The sequence below is a fragment of the Erithacus rubecula genome (genome assembly GCF_903797595.1).
Source record: "Erithacus rubecula genome assembly, chromosome: 28".
In the NCBI taxonomy this organism is placed as follows: Eukaryota; Metazoa; Chordata; class Aves; order Passeriformes; family Muscicapidae; genus Erithacus; species Erithacus rubecula.
Genome location: NC_136680.1, coordinates 4,790,554 through 4,805,908, shown reverse-complemented (window position 1 = coordinate 4,805,908; position 15,355 = coordinate 4,790,554). Strand labels below are relative to the sequence as shown.

At 55.3% G+C, this 15,355-nt stretch overlaps 2 protein-coding genes across 2 annotated transcripts; one reads left to right on the top strand and one right to left on the bottom strand.

Moving 5' to 3' along the window:
- Nucleotides 1–1,185: 1,185 nt before the first annotated feature.
- Nucleotides 1,186–4,146, top strand: LOC306813074 (potassium voltage-gated channel subfamily V member 2-like; the record flags this gene model as incomplete). The annotated part of the gene is made up of 2 exons (XM_079328112.1): nucleotides 1,186–2,436; nucleotides 3,798–4,146. The coding sequence occupies 2 exons, from the start codon at nucleotides 1,186–1,188 to the stop codon at nucleotides 4,062–4,064; spliced, it is 1,518 nt and encodes a 505-aa protein (XP_079184238.1). The 3' UTR covers nucleotides 4,065–4,146.
- A 1,593-nt stretch (nucleotides 4,147–5,739) lies between these two features.
- On the bottom strand, nucleotides 5,740–9,075 carry LOC306813353 (bone morphogenetic protein 2-like). The gene is made up of 5 exons (XM_079328712.1): nucleotides 8,677–9,075; nucleotides 8,437–8,573; nucleotides 7,999–8,121; nucleotides 7,385–7,583; nucleotides 5,740–7,023 (listed from the first exon to the last, which is right to left on the bottom strand). The coding sequence occupies exons 1-5, from the start codon at nucleotides 8,936–8,938 to the stop codon at nucleotides 6,617–6,619; spliced, it is 1,128 nt and encodes a 375-aa protein (XP_079184838.1). The 5' UTR covers nucleotides 8,939–9,075; the 3' UTR covers nucleotides 5,740–6,616.
- Nucleotides 9,076–15,355: the final 6,280 nt, after the last annotated feature.

Sequence of the window (15,355 nt, the reverse complement as noted above, 5' to 3'; positions counted from 1 at the left end):
CTGAGTACTTCAGGGTTGAAAGAAGCACATTTTATGGATCTTGTGCCAAAACTTGGGGTGGTATTTCTGACAGCAATTTCCCTTCTTCTGTCCAGTGCTAGAAATGTTTTTGTTGTTCTCATCCCTAGGCTAAGAGACTTCAATTCTAGCAGAGCCCAAGCTGCTTTTCAGGCCAGAAATATCTTTGTATTTAACATCTCTGTATTTATTTAGACCAGTTCATGGAGATCAATGCGATGTTTTACATGTTGGTGTAGGATGGTATTCCAGGATAAGACCTCAAAGATCAGCCTGTTTAATTTTGGTTCCACTTTTCCTCACAAATCCAAAGGATTATTTCCTCCCTTTCAGTTCCATTAGTTCAGAGGAGCTTCTGCTGCCTACTTGCATTGCCAGTGTCCTGTTCCCTGTTCCTGCCCCTGCCTGGGTGAGTCGTGGGGCTGCAGGCTAATAGGATGGCACAGGACAGAGGCACAGGGGCACAGGGATGAGTGGGGCAGCCTGTCCTCAAGGGAATTTTCTCAGACACTCTGTGGAGGTGGAGGTGGTTCCTTCACCTCATCCCTTCTAAATCTGCACTGTGGGACTTGAGGGATGAGCTGAGAGGTCATGACCATCTCCCTTCCCTGACTGTGACAGCTGACAGCCAGGGCAACTGCATTAGCCTTTAACAAAGGGCTGGTGCCAAGAGCAGCATCTGGTGTGGGGGTACAAAGTCAGTACAAATCCTGCATGTCTTCTCCTTCCTGTTCCATCATCCAAGGGCAAACTGAGGCAAGTTTGTGCCATTTCCAGTTTGCTATCATGGACGTCCTTCCAGGAAACAGCATGCAGCAAACACAAACAACTAATAAGAACAAAGTAAGGTAAAAGAGAAGTGCAGAGCTAGAAATAGTTCTTTACATAAAGGACTAGTGCCTCAATCTCATTAGTGTCTTAAGGAGCGGGCAGTTGGCCGCCTCCGACTGCTAGGATGCGAACTCAATCTGATCAGCAATCGGCTTTGGGACCCCGGCAGTGCCACGTGGCACCGGGACACAGCTGTGCCCCTGGGGCAGCCCCTGCACTGCCCCAAGCTCGCAGCACCCGTCCAGTCAGCGTGTGCCCAGTGGGAGCATTCCCATGAAGCCAGAGCTGCTGTCCTGCGGCCCGTAGCAGGAGTCCCCTCTCAGAAGGCTGGGCACCATGCGGCAGCAGTGGCACAGGCGCGCCAGTCTCTCGGCCAGCCTGAAGATCGGGGATCACCGCGGCCACTGCCGCACCCCGGAGGAAGAGGACTCCTACATCCCATTTGCACAGGACAGCCTGGTAAGGCAATGGAACTCCATGCAAAACGTGGCAGATGGGAGCCAGGAGAAGAGCCAGACTCCCATCCAAAGAAACAAGTACCTGCTCAACATTAACGTGGGTGGAAAATTGTTCCAGATAGCTTGCAAGGTACTGGCCCGGTATCCCATCACCCGGCTTGGGAAGCTGGCCCTCTATACAGACCCTGAGAAAAAGCTGCAGCTCTGTGATGACTACTTGGTGCAGAAGAATGAGTACTTCTTTGATAGAGATCCTTCAATTTTCCACTACATCTTCCACTTCTACCGCAGTGGGGTCCTGTGGGTGATGGATGAGATGTGCCCCAGTAACTTTGTAGAGGAAATCGAGTACTGGGGTATCCATCTGAAATACTCCCAGCGCTGCTGCCGGATCCTGTTCGAGGAAAAGCAAGATGAGCTCAGTGAGTATCTGAAAATAGAGAAGGAGCTGGAGGCAGAATTGGAGCCCCTGGAGTCAGGGGCGCAGTTTGACGGCAAATTTCTGGGTCGGTTTCGGAAGATGGTTTGGAACCTCATTGAGAACCCGTATTCTTCTGTCCCAGCCAAGATCATTGCTGTCATGTCAAGCTTCTTTGTGCTTATCTCCATTGTGGGCATGACACTGAGCACAGTGGAGGAGATGAAAAACAAAACAGGGAAAATGTGGATGGAGCAGATGGAGATGATCTGTGCCATCTTCTTCACCTCTGAGTACCTCATGCGGCTCATATCCTCCTCCAGCTTCAAGAACTTTCTGCGGGCAGCGTTTAACGCTATAGACCTGGTGGCCATCCTGCCCTTCTACATCCAGATCCTCTTTGAAAACCTGGACGATGGAGACATGCAGTACCATGAGGAGTTGCACAAGGTGGAGAATGTGAGCAAGCTGGGCAAAGTCCTCAAGCTCATCAAGCTCATGAGGATCTTCCGTATCCTCAAGCTGGCACGTCACTCCACCGGCCTCCGGGCCTTCAGCTTCACCATGCGCCAGTGCTACCAGCAGGTTTGCTGCCTCCTTCTCTTCATTGCCATGGGCGTCTTCACCTTCTCTGCTCTCATACACTCGGTGGAACATGATGTCCCTGGCACCGACTTCACCAGCATCCCCTGTGCCTGGTGGTGGGCAGCGGTAAGCTGTGAGCAGCTCCTGCCAGAGCGGGCGGGGGGCTCCGTGGGTAGGGGCTGCCCCGGTGCTCAGGGGATTCACCACTGCTGCTGGCCAGGAGGCAGGAAGGGCCCAGCCTTGCCACCAGCTCAGTAATGATGGGAAAGCCAGAGCCCTGCGTGCTCTGAGAAAATAAATCAGGGGTTTAGACAGCTCAGAGGCTCAAATGCTGATGCTGAAGTGGGATGGTGGGACAGAGGTGGTGGCTTGGCAGCCTCCTGGCCTGAGTTGAACAAGGGGGATGTGACTCAGTTTTATCTGTCATGGGATCCAATGTTGAGTGGATGCAGCCTGTGGGCATGGGGACAGCCACCCTGGACAGCCTGAGGCCTGGGCAGCATTGCAGCCTTGCTGAGCTCAAGAGACCTTGTGGGTCTGAGATGGGGAAATCAGGACTACACGTGGGACCCATAGTCACACTGTGCCTCAGCTCATGTCACAAGACTGGGGTGTGCTGCCCATTCTCTGCCCTGCTTGTGCCAGGAGCCGGCAGCTCTGCAGAGCTCAGCAGTGTAATAAACCTGGGATTACCTCTGAGATGGGGAGCAGCTAAAGCACTTGAGAGCCACGGGTTATGAGGACATTTTGATTTACAGATTGAATGATCCCACAGATCACTTCTGCTCTTATAATCCCCTTTGGGATTAAAGCTATCTGTTTGAAATTCATCCCTCCTTGAGGAAGGGCAAAATCACTCAGCAACGTCACCAGGTTCAAGTGTTTCAACATCCCAGGCTGAGCCTGGCTCTGGGAGCACAGCTCCCTGCCAACCCCAAACCTCTCTGGCCTCAGCTCTCACTCTGTACCCATAGACCTGCTCCCCATTTACTAAACATGGTTCATTCCCAGGCAATGCCTCTGTTTCCCCTGGAGGGAGGCTCCAGGAAACTTTGTTTTTCTGGCACCAGGCAGCTCACAGCCAGGAAGCTCTGGAGCCACAGTTCTGAGAGGGAAGGAAGCTCCAGCAGACACCGACTGCTGGGGAAGGCTCAGCTCAAGGGTGTCCAGCTGCCTTTGAAGAGACACACACAAAGCAGTGAGGGAGCAGGATTTGGCCTCTGATCTGTGCTTCTGGGGCTCAACCAGCCAGCTCTTTCCTTCAGCTCTCCAGGCCTGCTGGGCACAGCCTGGGCAGTGGAGCCCTGGTTGTGCAGGCTCTGGAGAGGGGACAGCTCAGCTGGCTGCCCTTGGGGTCAGGGTCTGGCACTGGGCACAGGAGACTGGTGGCTCCACAGAGGGGCAGGAGGGAGTGAGTTCCAGCACCAGCCAGCATGATCTGCTGGGCTGGTTCCCGTGGGATTTGATCCTTTTCTGTCCCTGCACAGGTCAGCCTCTCCACTGTGGGCTACGGAGACACTGTGCCTGACACAATACTCGGCAGGATGGTGGCCTTTGTCTGCATCTCCTTCGGCATCATCCTCAATGGAATGCCCATCTCCATCCTCTACAACAAATTTTCTGACTACTATGCCAAGCTGAAGGCCCATGAGATGAGCCAGTCCCTTCAGCTCTCCAGGAGGATCCGCCTGAAGGAGCGAGTGCTGCGGAAGTTCTCCGAGTGCTGGAGAGCTGACCCCCGCTATTACCGCTGAGCACAGGCTCTCCCTCTCCACCCCCACACATCCCCCACCCTGCCCATCCTCCCAGCTGGTCCTGTCCCCCAGGGAGGCTCCAAGCTATGGCAGAGTCACAGCAGTGCCAGGGCTGCTGCCAGCTGGGGCCTCCCTGACTGCTGGGTGCCGGACACTGCTGTTCCACAGAGCACTTCAGCCAGAGGGGGCCTGGGACTGGATGGCCAGGGCAGGATGTTTGCCTGCCATGGGCTGAGGCAAGGGGCACCCTGGTACCATGAGGAGTGAGGGATGGGGCTGAACTGCCTCTGAGGCAGGTAGCCCAGTGTGAAACGTGTGCAGGTGCTGCTCTGTTCCCCTCTGAGCAGGACACACACGGGCTCCCCCTGCCAGGGCCCCGTGACTCCCTCCCAGCCAAGCAGCCCAGGCCTAGCCCAGTGTGGGGATTTGGGTAAAGGCCCAGAGGAAAGGCTACAGCCATAGATGTATGGCTTCCAGCCAAATCTGCTCTTCTTCCCACTGCCCTGGAGTTTGGGGCACAGCCCTGACTCAGGATGCTGCTGTGATGGGACCCACAGGCACTATAGGCATACAGAACTTGTAGTCAGAGCACCTCCAGGAACAAGTATTTAATAAACTAGGCCCAAACCTTCATTGTCATGGGTTCTTGTCCAGCCACTGTGTGTGATTCAGAAAACTGCTCATCATTTGGGGTGAGAAGAAGACATCTCCCCAGGGCTCACAAGTCCATCAGTGCAAGGACAGGGCTCTCAGGAATGCAGATGAGGCTGTCCATGCATTAGTTTTGGAAGGAGGTGCTTTGGCCTGGGTGCATTGAAGCTGCAGCTGGGATGTGCATATGATCAGGACACAGCAGTTGGCTCTGCCCTGTGTTTACATCATGGGAGGCAGTGGGGGATGTGTCTGGGGAAGGATCTGCCCTCCAGTGTGGGACCATATCCAGCCAATGGGTCTCCTGAAGGCATGCACCCTTCCCTTGGGTGAGATGGAGAGAGGGACCTTGGGCTGCAGGGAGGGACAGGGCCAACAGCTGCTGGTGCTGCTTCCAGGTGAGCAGGGGAAAGAAAGTGATGCCAGCCAGGCCAGGGTTCAGTTCACTCACTTGTGAGCTGGGCTTGGAGATGCAGAGGTGTCAGGGGGCTCCTGGTATCAGCCTGTGGCTAAGCTGCTGATGTTGGAAATTTAGAAAGAGACTTGCAGGAGCTGAGCTCTGGCAGGGACAGTCACACTGCCACTTAGAGCTGGTGTGATAGGACCCCTGCCCTGACCACCAACACCTAGACCCACATTGACCCCTGCCCTCTGTACACCTCCCCAGCACTGCCCTGACCCCACAGCGTTGGGCAGCTCCTGTTCCCACCCCATTTCTCTTCCATGAGCAGCATTCTCTCTGGGCACAGTAGTTTCCTATGACCATCTTCCCCCAGAGCTCTGCCTGGGTGTCAGCTGCTATAGAGCTCATTTTCTTCCCAGTGGCTGGTACAATGCTGTATTTTAGATTTGGGGTGAGATAATCTTGATCACTCACTGATCTCCCAGCAGTTGATTGCTGCCAGGAGACAGGCTGGGCACAGATCAGTGGGTGCTGAGCAAGTGGGAATCAGGTATCACTTGTTTGTCTTGGGGTTTATGACTCCCTCTTTTTTATTTCCCTTTTCATTACAAATGAAATTACAAATAGTATTAAATATTACTATATTTTATTTTATTTCCATTATGGAACTTTGCTTATCTCAACCCATAGGTTTTAGCTTTTCTTCTGATTCTTCTCCCCATCCCACTGGGGTGGAGGGGTAGGCCAAGGACTTCATGGTGCTTAGTTGCCATCTGGGGTTAAATCACAACAGCCACCACCCACTCACCCCAGCAGCATCAGCTCCAGGCACCTCTATACACACCCCCATCCCACCCCAGCCCCTGTCACCACATTCCCCAAGCACCCCCATTGCCTGCTCCTCTCCCTGCACCCCCAGCTGCAGGCTGATGGAGCAGTCATTGGGCACCTCTTCCCCTTGCCCCTGGGGTCAGCACTGAGGCTGGATCTTTATCCCTCCATGTGCACTCCCTTCCCTGTCCCTGTGAGATGTCTGCTTGCCCTGTTCCTGGCAGCAGTTCAGAGTCCACAGGCAGCCTTTGGAGAATGGCATTTTTAAATAGTTGCTCTGAATTAATTTTACAAGTCACAGCAATACAGGAATGTACAGATATTTACAGGACACTGTACAGGTGGTTTCTGTCATAAATTAGTGTTCTTGCTATCTACATATAGTACAGCTTGCAGGATCCTCAACACAGGCAGGGACACCCGTGTCCCCTCACAGGGCACCCCAAAATGGAGCTGCTGCCCTGGGGCTGCTGCTTCACACAGGCTCCTTGGGGCTGATTTAATCAGAGCTTGGCCCTGAGCTTCCTGGGCTGGCCCTGTCAGAAGGTGACACCATCCAGGGCAGACCAGCATCACCTTGCTTTGCTCGTCCCAGTCTCTTTTAGAGGGTTTGTGGGACAGAGACCCCACTGGTGCAGCCTCACTGGAGCCGTGTGCTCCTCCTGCCTCAGTGGCAGCCACAGCTCCCAGCCACCATGTCATCGTACTGCTTGAGGACCACGTTCTCATCATCATCAAAGTAGAGGAGGTTGATGGAGTAGAGCTTGTCAGGCACACAGCAGGGGGTGCTGACACCCTCGCTCAGCTTCAGGGCGTTGATGATGGACTGCACCGTGGCGTGGTTGGTGGGCCGCATGTTCTCGCCCAGAGGGAAGGGGCAGGAGCCTTTGCAGTGGAAGGCGTTGTACCCCCGAGGTGAGATGATCCAGCCAGACCAGCCAATCTCTTCAAAATCCACGGACAGGGGATGCCTCTGGCAGGGCTGGATCCGGTCCAGCGAGCGCGTACTGCGTGACCTGCCCAGCTTGGCCACTGGCATCTTGGCAGGGAGACTGGGAGCCTGAGGCTTTAGATCTGTCAGAAAGGAGCATTCAATGCCATTGGCCACTGCCTGAGCCTGAGTGGAGGGAGAAAATACTGCAACCCCCCCTGCCACCCCTCCCACAGGTTTTGTCTGGAGCCCTCTGGTCACAGCCTGTCACCAGCCCAGAAGGAGCCACTAGGAGGTGACAGCCTCAGTCTGACAGCCAGACTTCATCTGAATCCAGCTTCATCTGTGAGCAGGCAACACCCCTGAGTGGGCTACACCAGAAAGGAGAGAGCCTCTCCCTCCAGCTAGGGGGGGATGTTTGGATTTGAGGAGCCCACACGTGGAGAACAACCCTGGGAAAGGGATGTTGGCAGCAAGGAGTTGTGCCAGGCGTGTGGGACCCACCTGGGAATCCGGCCGTGGGCAGCGACGCTCCGCGGCGCCCATCATCTGTGAAAAGGACCAGCATGGGCTTCTTGCTCTCGTGGTGGCCACGGCCAGAGGCAAACTGCAGTGCTGGGGAGTCGAGCGGGCTCCCCCCGGGGCCCTGGACTGTCACCAGCAAACCCTGGTTGCTGCTTTCATCTTCGGTCCAGTCGCGAACCTGGGGAACCAAAGCAGCGTCACCATGGACCAGGCACTGCACTGCTGTCCCCACAGGCAAGTCCCAGGCCAGCAGCAGGACATGCAGAACCGGGACCCCTTGAGGCCACACTCTGTGCCATGGGAAGGGGCTGCTCCAGGGCTGCAGCACAGGGGACACTGCAGCAGGAGCCAGCACCAGCACTCCCTGCAGAGCAGGGAGATAAGGCCAGGGAAGGATGAAGCAGCGTGGGGGCTCTTGGCAGGACATTTTCCTCCCCCTCCCAGGGGACATATCCCCCTATGTCACTGGGATGCATCCAGGAAACTACACTGGCACCTGAAAGGCTGCTGGGGGTGAAATGGGTTAAAAAAATTCGTGCATGTGAACCCCAGTATTCCCTTTGTGCTGCCCAAAACAAGGAAAAGCAACTCACAGCTGGTGTGATGGCAAAGACCTCCCAGCCCGAGGTTTGCAGTGAGACAAGCCGTGCTGCCAGCAGCTTCTTCCCTCCAGGGGTGTCTGGCTTGTCTTTCTCCAGCACCTGGTACACATTGACCTGGGGAAGGTAAAAGGTGGTCACCCCGGTGTGCTCTGCCCGAGGGGTTGATCCCGGACAGAGGTGTGGAGGGATATGGGGAATTGTCAGCATGGATCTACAACAACCTTGGTGAGCCTTTGCTGATGTTTGCACAAGCCAAAAGGGTATTTAAGTAACAGCCACGTTTAAATCACCGTGATTCTCTGTGAAACATTTGTTCATGTGATCCTAGAGCCAGGCCACGTTCCCACTGCAGGCAGTGCACCAGTAGCAGTGCCTCCGTGGGCACAGGCTGGGGGACAGTCCCTTCCCCATCTCCATCCCCCTCCTCACCTGGCAGAAGTGATGCCTTTTGGGCCTGTCTGTGACCCTCGGCCAGAGGCGGAAGAGGTGCAGCTCTGCCGTCAGGATCTTCTCGTTCTTGGCCACGCTGGAGAGGACAAACAGGAACCGCATCTCCTCACTGTGGGCTGGAGAGAAGGGCGCGTTAGGAGCCGAACCAGGGGCGGCGCCGCCACCGGCCCGTTCAGCCCCTCCCCACAGCCACGTCCCAGCACCACAAACCCCTCTTACTTTTATCCAGGAAGCTGCGGACGGTGTTGCCCTCCAGGATGTCAGGGTTCTTGGTGACACCATCCGCATTGGCGACAGTGTTGAATAGATCCACCATGTACTGCGGCGGCTGCTTGAAGTGAGTTGGGGGGGCCGGAGGGTCTTCCATGCCAAAGACCTCCAGGAGTTTCTTCAGCGCCTCAGCCCGCCGGCTCGCAGCGCTGGCCGGGCTCGGACATGCGGTCTTGGCCAGGGCCAGCAGCAGCAGGACCGTCCCCAGCATGGCTCTGGCTCCCTGTCCCTGCGCAACCTCCCCGGTGCTGCATTTATAACTCACTGGAAAGTTGGACTGGAGTGAAATATGCACAGGAGCAATCAGGAGAGTAAAGAGAGCTAATTGCCGTGCTAACAAGGTGAGAAGCCCGGCTCCTGGGCCCCCTGCATCAATTAGCCCCAGTACACAAGCGGCAGGGAGGACGGCTCACCAGGCGCTCCCAGGGCTGGCAGGGGAAACGGGTTCTGGGGCCACAGCCCCTTGCCAGGGTCTTGGCTGGGCTGCTTTTGCTCTCCGTAGGAGACTAACTGGATTTTAATGATGGCACTAATGGGACAAATCGGAGGACCTTTGTGTGCAGGAATGCAGCCCATCAGGATGAGCATCCCCTCCCCATCCCGGCCCTGCCGCAGCAGCTCGTGCTGCCCCTCCCGCAGTCGCTGCTGAGGGCGACGGTCGCGGCGGGGGCTCGGTGACACTCTGGTGTCCCTCTGGTGTCCCCAAACCATGGTCAGGTGTGCAGGGCAGGGTGCCCGGGGTCCCTCTCTCGGGGGGCAGCCCAGGCTCTGTGTCCTGTCCGGGAGCCGAGCCCAAGGGGCAGAGCAGGTTCCAGCAGAGAGCCCGTCGGTGCCGCAGCCCCGGGCTGTGGGGTCACACCGCAGCAGCAGCAGCACCCTCGTTCTGCTTTCCTTTAGCTTTTGGGGGTTTTTTTTGTTTGGTTTTTTTTGTTTGTTTGGTTGGTTGGTTGGTTGGGTTTTTTTTAAGATTGGTTTCCTGGAAATTAAAAGGAATTCGATGCTAATTCCTGAGTGCTTGAACTTAATTAAATACCTGGCTAGTGGGATAAAAGCCAATTCTTTAGGTCTGGTTCCTTAATTACAGAGAAACTAAGCTGGTGCAGGTGGACATGCCACACTGTACAGCTGCCATGGGAGTGAAGGAAAAAAATTAGCATTAATTAACTAATTCGTCAACCGGCTGAAGCCCTGCTAGGACCACCTGATGGGAGACAAGGTGAAGGCTAATGTCCAGCGGTGCCCACAGTTTATTCCAACCCAAAGAGCTGTTAATTATGCAGAACAGGCACGGCGGCACCGACAGACTGGACTTAACGGAGAGAGGAAGAGATCTGTATCCCGGGGACCCTTTCCCTTCCCTTCCCAGCCCACCAGCAGCATCTGGGGGTGCCTGCAGAGGGGACAGCTCTGACCCAGCTTGCCCAGCTCCTGGTTCCCTCTCCTGTCTCCGGCTCCACAGTTTGTAACCGGGAGCAGCAGCCAGCCCGTGGCCCTCAGCCCGTGCCAGACGGCTGCATCCTCTGGGATGCTGCACGCAGAGGGCTCGTGGAGCTGCACGGCGGCGCCCCGAGGACCTGCAAATTGCCCATGATGTTTATTTTACAAGCTGCGAAACATTTTGTAGAGGGTTCATTTATACCCGCTGGTTAAAGTAGAGTTTATTCAAAAAATAGTCTTCTCTCATTTACATATCCTCCAGACAGTCTGGCGGGGCCCCGGGAGCCCCTCCCGCAGCTTCGGCCCCTGTCCCCGCACTCGCCCTCCCGCGCTGCGGACTCGCCCCGGGCCCCGGAGCCTGCGCTGGTCACTGCCGGCGGTGGCACTGCGTCCCAGGACAGCCTGTGCCCCAGCCAGGCATTCCTCTCCGTCTGTGACTCCCTGCAGTTAGACAAAAAACAGTGCATCCCCAGCAGCCTCCCAGTGCAGCCATGGAAAAACCAGTATAGCCCCAGTACAGCCCCAGTACAGCACCAGTACGTCACCAGCCCCCCACATCCTGGGATTTCTGCTCACGCTCAAGACAAGGGTAGAGCATGGGCGAGAGGGGAGGCAGCTTTGTTCCTGAAGCTTTGTTCCTGCAGCATCTGTCCTCACTCCTGGAGTCCTTGTGAGCTATGACCTCCCTCTGCCTGAGCAGAGCAGGTCTTTCTCCCTGCATGGTTCGATTTGCTTCACTGTGCGTGCAAAGAATCCCAGAATGGTTTGGGTTGGAAGGGACCTTAAAGCTCATCCATTCCATCCCTGCCGTGGCAGGGACACTTCCACTGTCCCAGGCTGCTCCAGCCCCAGTGTCCAGCCTGGCCTTGGGCACTGCCAGGGATCCAGGGGCAGCCACAGCTGCTCTGGGCACCCTGTGCCAGGGCTCCCCACCCTCCCAGGGAACAATTCCTGCCCAATATCCCATTCAGCACTGCCCTCTGGCAGTGGCAGCCATTCCCTGTGTCCTGTCCCTCCATCCCTTGTCCCCAGTCCCTCTCCAGCTCTCCTGGAGCCCCTTTAGGCCCTGCCAGGGGTTCTGAGCTCTCCCTGGAGCCTTCTCTTCTCCAGGTGAGCACCCCCAGCTCTGCCAGCCTGTCCCCAGCGCAGAGGGGCTCCAGCCCTTGCAGCATCTCCATGGTCTTCCCTGGACTTGCTCCAACTTGTCCATGTCCTTCCCATGCTGGGGATCTATATTTTTATGTCCACAATCAACACAGCCTGAAACAACTGCCTGGACACACCGTGCCCCATCAACCCCCTACTCTTCCTGCCCCACAGCTTTGCCAGCAGGTGAGGGGCAGGAGTGGCACACTCCAGGCTGCAGAAGCCACTGTCAGGATCAGTGTCTGCTGTCCTGGGACACTACAGGCTCTGTAACCACCTGCCCAGTTCAGCAGGTCCGGCTCTGCCCGGCACAGTGGAGGATGAGCTGGGGGTGCTACCCAGCCCCTGGCCCGTGTCCCCCCGTCCCGGGAGCCGCCGGGTGGGAGCAGGGGCAGCCCCCGCCCGGGCCGGGTGCGGATGTGCGGGAGGGAGGGCGGATGGAGCCGGCAGCTGTGCTTACCTAAGCAAGCAGGGATCCCCCGAGGAGCAGCTGCCCAAGCACCTTCCCGCAGCGATTTCCTGCAAAGATTTGCAAAACAAAGGCACAAAAATGCCCTGCAGCACCTCAGCAGGGACACCCCAGGACCCTCCAGCCTCAGGTTCAGCATCCATCCCCAAAGGACAGCACGGCATGGCTGGTAAGAAGTATTTTGGGGGCATTGCAGTCGTTTTTGAGTCAGAGGTCCTTGTGCACAAAGGAATACTCAGCTAGACATTAGGGTGTCTGTTGAACTGAAGATATACCTAACAACTAAATATTTTTAAAAATAAATATCATTGTTCCTTAATTACTTTTAAAAAGAAATCCTCACTCCAAAGAAAAAGCCATTTGTTCCTTTATGGCCCTGATGTATGCACGAATAAGTGGCAGCAAAATACATTTTACAGCATGAGAGAATACAAATGTGAGGTTTTTACTACTCTAGTTTGATGCTAGTGTGAAGCTGCTGATGTTAGAGCACCCACCCAGCAGCTCAAACCCCACATGAGGGCCCAGCTGAGCCCACCAAAGAGCAGCCAAACCCCCTGGAAACTTACTTGAGCCTTTCCTCCCTATGTCCTGCAGAGCTCTGGACAATTTCATAATAATATTCCACCTGAGACACAACAGCATTTTCCTTTCATTTCACGGTTCTCCAGTGTTTGAATCACCTCCCCACCACGTGGGTTTTTGACCAGAGCAGTGCTGAACTTTGCGGGCACACAGAGAAGTCTATTTGCAAAGAAACAAGAAGGAAAGTTAACCCGGAGCTGCCCCCGGGGTTCTTGCAGCAGCAGCACAGACTGTCCTGCTTTTGGCATTCAGCCCCTCTGGAAATGGCTGCTCTCTTTTTCAGGTCCCAGCTGGGAGTTTGGGGCTCATTCCTTCACCAGCTCAGGGCTCTAGTGGTAGGTTTTGTTCCTCCATCCCAGTTTCAGACCATGAGGAAAGGGAGATTATTGTGGGTCCAGGCTGTGACTGCTGTCCCTGACCCTGTGAAAGTCTCAGTTCTGGGCAGTGAGCACAAGCCACTTCATGTTTTCTCTGACAAAAACTGTATTTGAGCACAAAATATTGATGGCAGCACTTTTCCCAGAGCCACACTCTCACACCAGGGATGGGGGAATGTGATTTAGCATTTACTCATTCAGCATTTCCCTCTGGATTTGCCAGGGACTGTGCCCTGAATGGGCCTGTCAGATGCTGGAGCCCCTGTTAGGGGCTCTCCTGCAGAGGAATTCCCCAGGAAACTCCAAAGGGTTTGATCTGCACTGGGCTCCCCACAGGAGCACCAGGGGTGGGATCTGCCACTGTGGGGTGGGGGAAAGGGAAGGGAAGGGAAGGGAAGGGAAGGGAAGGGAAGGGAAGGGAAGGGAAGGGAAGGGAAGGGAAGGGAAGGGAAGGGAAGGGAAGGGAAGGGAAGGGAAGGGAAGGGACGGGAAGGGAAGGGAAGGGAAGGGGAAGGGAAGGGAAGGGAAGGGAAGGAAGGGAAGGGAAGGGAAGGGAAGGGAAGGAGGAAGGGAAGGAAGGGAAGGGAAGGAAGGAAGGGAAGGGAAGGGAAGGGAAGGGAAGGGAAGGGAAGGGAAGGCCCCAGTTCTGGGGTGTGGGATGAAGGAATGCTGGTACTAGAGGGATGGAAGGAGGGAGGTGGACAATGGCCCCAGCTCTAGGGATGAAGAACAAAATCCTGCTTTGCCTTTTCTTTCCTTATTCCAGCTTTAACTCAATGGAAAACTCCCAGGGCACAAAGCACTTTTGGATTTGAAATTCCCAGTTTGGTTGCAGAGGTGGGGGAGAGGGAAGGGGGGGCTCTGTGTGGGCACACCAATGCCACATCCCTGCTGGTGTGTCACTACCACAGAAGGACACGCCACCGAGCAGGGGCTCAGCAACTGCAGAGAAGGGACAAGGGTCCTCCAGCTGCAGCTACATCTGCTCAGAAGGGCAGAGGCACAGACTGCCCTGCACAGCTCGGTCTGGGATGATGTTCTGGGCAGAAAGAAACGACGTTGTTTCTGTGCCAAACCTCCTGGCTTTTCTCCCCTCCCCAAGTAAATTAGGGTTAAAAATCTCCATTGCATGAGCTGGAGGAGGGGGAGAAGGATGGCTGAGCTGATGGCTAAGTGTGTTCGGGCTCTATGTACGACCTGGTCCTGCCCTGCCCTGGACCTTGGGTGTGGATCCTGCGGGATTTGTGTTTGGCTCCTGGCTTTTAACGGGTTTTGAGAGTTTCCTGCCCCCTCCCTACTATTCAGCAGCTACTGCAGGAGATTTCTTTGTTCCAGGATGGAGCTGTTTCCAGAGGAAGGAAAAGTGATTTCTGAAAGTAAATATCTGTGGGATGCCTCAAGTGTAGAACACAAAATGACAATGGATTTCTGGAAGTCAGTACTTCTGGGTGAGGTTTTAACATCCTTCTCCAGCCCCGTCCCCCTCCTCCTACGACCATTCCCCCGACGTTTCCAAGTCTCTACCACGACACTGAAAGTATCAGCCCGACTTTAAGGGAGAAGATCGAGAAGGAAAGTGCAGAGACCTGCCCTGGGGCAGAGGCGGAGCTGCCGGCGAATCCACATTTGCCAGCCCTGGGCTATTACCATGACTGAGATTCTCCCTCCCCGGGGCAACAAGAATCGTCCAGCACCTTCCACTAACACGTCTGGGAAGTAAATGCTGATTCTCCCAGCTGTGGAAGAAAGCACTTCACGCTGCCTAATTGCCTTTTCCACTCGCAGCCGGATAACAGCAGCTGCTGCCCCGGGAGGGGACCCGGGCTGGGGCAGAGCCCTGCGGGTCTCACCCCTGGGATGAATTCCCTGGGATGAATTCCTCGAGGTGAATTCCCTGGGATGAATTCCCGAGGTGAATTCCCCCGGTTGAATTCCCTGGGATGAATTCCCCGAGTGAATTCCCCCGCTGACCCAGCGCTCCGCGGGCTCTGTCCCTCCCTAGCGGCGATGTCCCAGCCCTGCCACTGCAGCTGCCGGGACCTTTGAAAATTGGGCTTTAGAAATGCCAAAAAAATTACACCAGCAAATTCCAGGACAATTGAATTTGTCAAAGAGTTATGGTAAATAATTTCAACACCGCTTTCAATTATGACAAAATCAGTTCATCTCCATTGACGTGACTTGGGTTATTTCGAGTGAACTCATGAAACAGCTCACCAGTTCACAATGAATGAGATCAGCTTTGTCCCAGTGGGAGGTTTTGACCCATCTGGAATGATTCAGTTTGGAGTTTCCACGTCCAAGTGATTTTTGAACCATCACTGTAGTTCACTAGTACCGAAAGGGCATTTCAGACTGTCGGTAAAGAAACTGCATTTTCCAGGGCTCTGTTTCCAGCAGAGCCTTTATCATCAGGTTGGTTTCCTTGCTTTGACTGGGAGGGCTGGAGCAGCGATCCCCGAGGTCCCTCCCAGCCTGGGTGACTCGGATTCCCTGTTCTCTGGCCAGGGGACATTTCCCTGTACATGAGGAGGTTGTATCCCCATCCTCACCCACACACAGCTGAGAATTACCACTGTGTGGTAAAGGGTCAGCAACAGGAAACCCAACCCCA

Coding starts and splice junctions, on each gene's coding strand:
- LOC306813353 (XM_079328712.1), bottom strand. CDS start 8,938: ATGCTGGGGACGGTCCTGCTGCTGCTGGCCCTGGCCAAGACCGCATGT. Junction 7,584..7,998: donor TCTTTGCCATCACACCAGCT/GTGAGTTGCTTT, acceptor TTGGTTCCCCAG/GTTCGCGACTGGACCGAAGA. Junction 7,024..7,384: donor GCCCACGGCCGGATTCCCAG/GTGGGTCCCACA, acceptor CCTTTCTGACAG/ATCTAAAGCCTCAGGCTCCC.